At 45.5% G+C, this 7299-nt stretch overlaps 1 protein-coding gene across 1 annotated transcript in view; it reads right to left on the bottom strand.

The window, feature by feature from the left end:
* Positions 1–2993: 2993 nt before the first annotated feature.
* Positions 2994–7299, bottom strand: part of SRSF3 (serine and arginine rich splicing factor 3) — a 5951-nt gene continuing 1645 nt past the window's right edge. The window contains exons 3-5 of the mRNA XM_010171527.1: positions 5528–5566; positions 4677–4763; positions 2994–3875 (exon numbers count right to left, since the gene is read on the bottom strand). Of these exons, the coding sequence (XP_010169829.1) occupies positions 3848–3875; positions 4677–4763; positions 5528–5566 (154 nt within the window). The 3' untranslated portion in view covers positions 2994–3847. The remainder of the gene's footprint in view (positions 3876–4676; positions 4764–5527; positions 5567–7299) is intronic.

Raw genomic sequence — 7299 nt, 5'->3', positions numbered from 1 at the left:
CATCATCCTGGTGGCCTCCTCTGGACTCGTTCTAACTGCTCCAGGTCTCTCTTGTGATGGGGGCTCCAGAACTGGACGCAGTATTCCAGGTGGGGCCTTACCAGAGCGCAGCAGAGGGGCAGAATCCCCTCCCTCCACCTGCTGCCCACGCTGCTCTGGGTGCAGCCCAGGACATGGTTATTTGCCTTCATATATTGGAGGCCTTAATACATTGGAGTGACTGGAATATGAATATCAGAGCTCCAGTAATATCTTTATTTTGGAGGTGAACTGCAGCAGCTCCCCAAAGGCCAATGAAACCCGGTTTAGTGAACTAGAGCCACCGTCGGTGTTCGGTCAGACGGGAGCTGCTCACCCCAGCACAACCCCGGTTTGCTGGACCTGCCTGGAGGTCAGTGGAACTTATCCCATTGAAAGGAAGAACACATTTAACCTCTCCATTTTCTAAGTGCAAGGCACATTCTCACAATCATCTCTGCCATAAACAAAGAGTAGCATGTACATAAAAAGAAAGAAAGAGAGAAAAATTAAATCCCATTCTTCACAAAACCATTTGCAGACAATGGTCCCCAGGGGGAGTGTGAGAACAAACCGCACATAAACAGAGGGGCTGGGATGAGCTTGGACAGTCGGCTGAGGAACTCGGAGAGCACGGACCTCAGGAGGCTTCTCCCGGGCAAAAGCAGGGACAGCTAAACCTCATCCCCAAATTAGAGATGTGGCTCAACGCGTTGGTGTGAGCGCCGTGAGACCCAGCCCTGGAACAATTTAGAAAGCAGCAGAGATTCCTCCGTCACTCGGGAGGTTTCAGAGCCGGGCTGCTGCTGAGCATGGGGTGAGGCACCTCCTTCTGCCAAGGATCCGCTGCACAGTGTCCGTCTGTCCTCTCCTGGCCAGGACAGATTGCTCAGCAGCTCTTCCTGGTGTAAGAATCCTTGCGGGGGGGGGGAAGTGAGGGATGTTTCTGACCTTACAAGGTCAGCACAAATATTTCCTTGTAAATTTAATTTCAGAGTAGACTTTTTAAACAGAAGCCACAAGGCTCCACCTGTCCACAGCGCTGTCCACAGCGCTCCCAGGCTGGTCACTCTCTCAGAGAAGCAAACTGGAAGCTTTAAATCCACAAACATGTTGCTGCAGTAAAGCCACCACTCGCTGATTACACCCCAGGAGAAGGGTTGGTCACAGTATTTATACTTTTCCCATCGTGCTCTAGAAGTTGCTAATTTTATTCCCCATCAAAAACCCACCTGATGACACAAAACCTGCTGAGAAGCAGCAGTTCTGATCCAGCCTAAGGGTCAACTTCTTCATTCAGCTGAGGAGTAAAACACGTTAGAAACCTGGAAGTGATAAATATCCCCAGTTCTGCAGAGTCCCCTGCGCACAAAAACCACAGCCCGCTCCTCCGCAGCACAGTCTCTAGTGCTTTGGGTTTCTTTATCTTGTTTTCCCCTCGGTAGCTGGAACTACTGAAGGGTGTTTGTCCCCCAGGCTGTGGAACCACAGGAGGAACCGAGGTGCCGGCAGAGAGCCCAGCTCCCCGGCAACGAGAGCTGCAACCCTGCCACAAATCCAGCCCTGCTAGAAGCACGTATGCAAAAAGGGAACGCAGCTGTGCGTGGCACAGGGCATCATCGCAGCCCTCGGCTGCCTTTCATCGAACAAACATCCCCAGAGGAGCTGGTCTGTCAATATTCTTTAGACCAAAGCTGATGAGGAATCAGGAGGAGCTCCATCCATCGGGCTGGTGAGGCCACCCTGACCTCTGCCGGGGAGCTGCGACAGTGCGTGGCAGCAGCCACCGAGCCCTGACGCTTCCTGCACACCCCAACATCCCATAAACCCCCCTTCCCTGAGAGGGGAACGCGGATTAACGCCTGTAACAGGCTAAACCACGCAGCTCTTGCCAAGGAACAACTCAATTCCACCCCGAGCAGCACCAGCTGGTCTAACAGCAGCAGCCCCCTGCGCGGTGGTATCCAGCGTCCCCAGGCTGAAGAGGTTTGGGGGAGATGGTGTATCTGTCTCTGCCTTTGAGCTCACTGTGCTCCCAGTTCAAGATGATTTTTCAGGGAACATGAGGTTGGTTTTGCTCATACCACAGCAGCTGTTAAATTCCTAGTCAACAGTATTAAGTAGTTAAATAAAATAAAACAATCAAGAAACTCCTAGTCAATAGTACTAAGTAATTAAAAAAATTAATCAAGACACTACACGCCAGCAGCCAAGATGGCAACACCTCATGCTCAGCTGATGCCCCAGGTATTGTCCACACTCCCCTTTCTCCTTCCAAGTAGCAAATTTCATTCCTTTGTGGCTTTTTCATAGTCTCGTCCCAGCCTGGATACCACAAGTGAAGGAAATTAAACCACAATACTGTTCAGGATGAGGGGATTTAATCTAAATGCACAGGACTCAAACTGATGCAGCTCATCTGCTCCTGGATACAGGGAAAATTTTAAAAAGTAATAAAAAAAGGAGCTGTGAGGCACTTTGGGAGCAAGACCAACACTCCAGCCATGCCCTGGTTTTACACTCCAAGTGTAAAACCACTTCATGCAAAGCTTCGGTTTACAAACCAGCAGTTTCAAAACTGAAACATCTTTAGATGTTATCAACCCACATCCAGGATGAAAAAACCATGGTGAACCTTTGAATCCCCAGCTGGTTTTCCCAGGTACATACCATGGAGCTCACCATCAGGCAAGAACTCTGCCAAGCTCACCTCAGCTGTGTTTGTAACACTGGTATTAAATGCCAGTGAGGGGACAAGGCCCTGCCCCTCACTGAGGTGACACAGAGCAGTGACAGGTAGTGACTTCTCACTTACAGCAGCATTTGAACAGGTGACAGGTGTCACAGTGAGACGTGGCAGCGTCACCCCACAGCCTGGAGTGGGTTTAATCTGAACTGAGCTGCCCCACAAGACCCAAGCGCACGTCCTGCAAAGCGACCGCAGACAGCGGGTACTCGAGTTAAATACTAAACACCAAGTTGTAACCAAAACTTTAATCCCAAGGATCTCACAAAAGACATTTTACAAGTGACATGAAAATTCTTGTACAGTAAAGAAATGTTTAATTCATAACTTTTACAATGTACCATTACACACTCAACACACCCACTCCCGTTGTCAGTTCTGCTGAGTATTTGGTCTATTCAGAGGTTCTAGAATAGATGGTCAATCAAACAATCATCTATTGAAGAAGTACTCTAGTTACATGAAGTACAAAATTAACTTGACCCTACAGCTAAAAATTTATATTTCACATAATATAAAGTAGCTCAGTTCCAGGTAATGGAAGTCAGAACTAGAGCTTTGGATAAAACTGCAGCTCAGTCATTCCCTTCACACGCCACTGGCTCCACGTTCCTGACTGTTTCCAAGAACCGGACACTACGAAGCATCTACATCTTGTTCTGCTCAGACGAAGCAGCGCTGGCGGCCGGGCTCCCGCAATGAACACACCTTCATTGCAACGCTCCCTTCCGAAAGCTGAACCCCAGCACAACACACCCAGCACGTCAAGACCAAAAGCATTCCTTTATCTATGCAAGACAAACCGCTCACCATTCAACAGAAACAAAACAGCATGTGTAAAATGGTACATTGTAAAGAGAGGAATATTACAAATCATATGATCTGCTCAGAACCATATACAGATTCACATCTTTACATCTGCCACCTGTTACAAGATACAAGGAACAATGCAAGTTCAAACAGCTAAAACATTTTAAAAATGCACCAAAGCTTTATGAAGTTTCAAAACAAAACAATGTTCTGTACATACTCCTCCTGTCCTCAGATCTAATGACTTCCTGTACACAGCTCCTTCTCAGAGTTCTATTTCCTCTCATTTGACCTGGAGCGACTGAAGAAGAAAAGATGTGTTAGTTTCCAGGTGCCAAGAGCAGATTTCACTTCCAATGCCCCAGCCCAACTCAGCAGGTGACTTTTAAGCATTTAGAAAATATTCTTCATTTCACAGAACTGGGTATTTAATTCTTCAAGGTCGAGAACCTCATAAAACACTAGAGAATTCTCCACCACAACCTACTTCAGTGTTACCAAGACTGGGAACAATCACACAGAATCACAGAACGTTGGGGATTGGAAGGGACCTCGAAAGATCATCCAGTCCAACCCCCCTGCCAGAGCAGGAACCTCAATGAGATCACACAGGAAGGCGTCCAGGTGGGTCTTGAATGTCTCCAGAGAAGGAGACTCCACACCCTCCCTGGGCAGCCTGTCCCAGGGCTCTGTCACCCTCACTGGAAAGAAGTTTCTTCTCAAGTTGAAGCAGAACCTCCTGTGCTCCAGCTCACACCCATTGCCCCTTGTCCTGCCATTGGGCATCACTGAGAAGAGCCTGGCTCCATCCTCCTGACATTCACCCTTTACATATTTATAAACATTAATGAGGTCTCCCCTCAGTCTCCTCTTCTCCAAGCTAAAGAGCCCCAGCTCCCTCAGCCTTTCCTCAGCAGGGAGATGCTCCACTCCCTTCATCATCTTGGTGGCTCTGTGCTGGACTCTCTCCAGCAGTTCCCTGTCCTTCCTGAACTGTGGGGCCCAGAACTGGACACAATATTCCAATACTGGGAACAATTATGGGAACAATAATTTTTACAGATTTATTCAAAGTGCATAACCACTGTAAGACTCGTCCTACCTGCGAGACCTGGAAAAGGAACGAGAAGGCTTGTGGTTCCTCTCCCTTGAGAGTGATCTCTCTCTTCTTCTGTCTCTGGAGAGGGACCTGGTAAAGATGACAAAGCAAGATGATTACAGTGTCAAAGCAAAGCTGAACTAATTACGTTACAAGGCTACCTGAAGAGCTTCCCCTCAGGAAATGAAGGTTTTTAACTATTAAACCAAGGGAAACCTGTTGAAGATTATGGTATTAGCCTTTCCTCCAGGTAAGAATAATCAGCTTGAGCCACACCACACAGCTAAGTTGTGTTGTAAACCGGCATCTATTCCCTTGCAGCACTTTAAATCTGTTCAGAGTCAGACTGCAAGTGATCCTGTCTCCGCTAACGTGGCGTGTCCATGTGTCCTTACACACCCCGTGCAGTGATGCAGCACCTTATGCTACAAGAACATGAAAATCACACGTGAACTCTGGAAGCTTTAAAAATCCCAACACAAAACTGCATCACACCCAAGCCTCTGCACTATGTGAGAGTAAAACACACTCGCTGTTTCTTATCATCTGTACTCGTGGCTCACAGTATTGGGAGGAATTAACACAGAAACACTGGAAAATTGGAACAGAAAAACTAGTTACTTCCATTCTTAATATCCTGCAACCAATAACCCTGGGATTTCAAATAGCTGTGTAAAATATTAACTCCAGACAAGCACTATGGCAGAAACAAACTCATTTCTCCTTTTTCCTGTATTTTAACACCTACCCTGAAGTCAATTAATGCATATAGACCAAAAATTAAGCTGTTTCTCTTTGTTTCTTGTTAAAGCTCCCAGACAGGGTGGTCCAGGCTGTAATTAACTGGTGCGTACCTGCTGCGGCTACGAGAAAAGCTTCTCCTTCGCGGTGATCTAGAACCAGAAAAAGAAATGTGAGGCTTTGGATCAATTATTTCAGCATTAACGGAGTGAGGCATTTCCCAACTTGTCAAACTCACTTGTTGGGCCCAGGGAACGTGCCAAGAATAACTGGCATCCATCATCCAGTAAAAGGCATGGAAAGATTAGGCAGTAAAACAAAGCTCAGTGTGAACAGCACGTTTCCAACCACGAATTCACTTTTAACTAAGAACGCTTCATAGCGGAACTTGTCCAATGCAACAACACTTTCCATTTCAACTAAATACACTGCCCAGAACATCACACCAAAGTCCCACAAGTGGTTCCAAAAAATAAAAGTAAAAAAATAAAAAAAATAAAAAAAAAATAGCACAGACCAAATGTTTTGGAACCCATGCAAGCCAAAAAGGTCCATGACAAGACATAAAAGATACCAAGTGGGAAAAAAAAAAAGTGAAAATGCGCTCAGTGTCAATATTGCTAATGCCATTAAGTGCTACATTAGAACTGCATATCTGTGATTGTCATTTTTAATGCCATAAGAGTGTGTTTAGACTATTTTTGTAAAGAATAAAAAAAATATATATATATAAAAAAAAATAACTTTATCTTGGCCCAGTTCATCCCAAAAAAGTAATTGTTTTTAAGTTTTGAAAACTGTTAGTAAAACCATTTAAAGGTGATAGGATTTTTTTCTGGCAAGGAAAAGCTAAAGTTTGTTAGAGCTTTATTAAAAATTTAGTTTGGCATCTCACATGCAAATATACTGGTTTTTTAACGTTATTCACAGTGTAAGAGCTTCCATATCACCCTTAAAAGTTTTCTCAAGCAACATATGTACGTTACCACTCAATTATGCACAGCCAGCCTTTGATTGAGAAAAGTAATTACTTATAAGCCGCTTACTCCTTATTTTTAACCAGCAGTAAACTGTATAAGCAGGAAAAACTTACTAGTTTTTGGTTTCAACAAGCTAGAAATGGTGAGGTGAGGCTGCCGGACTGACTGCCAAGAAGAATTTGCTGAAAAGGTTTTGCCAGATGTTGCGTTGTATTTAGTTGGTTGGCGAAGGGGGTGTTGTGGATTTTTCCTGCTTTTTTGTTAGCCGAAGGCTGCTGCTGTAGTTGTTGTGAAGACATTTGGTAAATAAACAGCTGAGCTGATTGGCCGGGAATGTGTGGGCGGTCGAGGTGGCTGCTGCCGATTTGGTTAAGGTTGGAGAGAAGGCTGAGAGAAAACAGCATGCTCGGGAACCAAAGGGCGGTGCAACCTGACGACTGGCCATGCCTGGGTCATGTGAAACGACACCAGCCAAGCTGAATGGGGCGCGCTGGTCACATGACGCTGAAAGGGCTAGTTGGCTGGCTAATGCAGACTCAGAGGGTGGTGAGAAGAGACATGATGGTGACTCTGTAACGGGTTCATTTTTATTAATAGATGGACCAAAAAAGCATAAAAAAAAATGAAAAAAAAAAAAACAAGCCATCAGTACAACCATCTATTAGCTAACAAATACTCCTACTGTGTTATTTGTTTTCAATAGCAAAAGGGTAAGATTGAAACCCTGACTTGTGAGGACTTCACTCACCTGCAACAGGTAAACTCAGTCCTGTAAAAACCACGCTGCAGACTATAAACCACCAGACAAGCTAGTCTGGGTCCAAGAACGTGTCAGTTACCAAAAATCCTGCTATATTTTAGAGCTGGGTTTGCAAACCTCAAGCAACAGGATCATCACACGACGC

Source organism: Antrostomus carolinensis, unplaced genomic scaffold (genome assembly GCF_000700745.2).
Source record: "Antrostomus carolinensis isolate BGI_N321 unplaced genomic scaffold, ASM70074v2 scaffold47247, whole genome shotgun sequence".
Lineage (NCBI taxonomy): Eukaryota > Metazoa > Chordata > Aves > Caprimulgiformes > Caprimulgidae > Antrostomus > Antrostomus carolinensis.
Note: the sequence above shows the minus strand (reverse complement) of the source record. Positions and strands in the feature narration are given on the sequence as shown.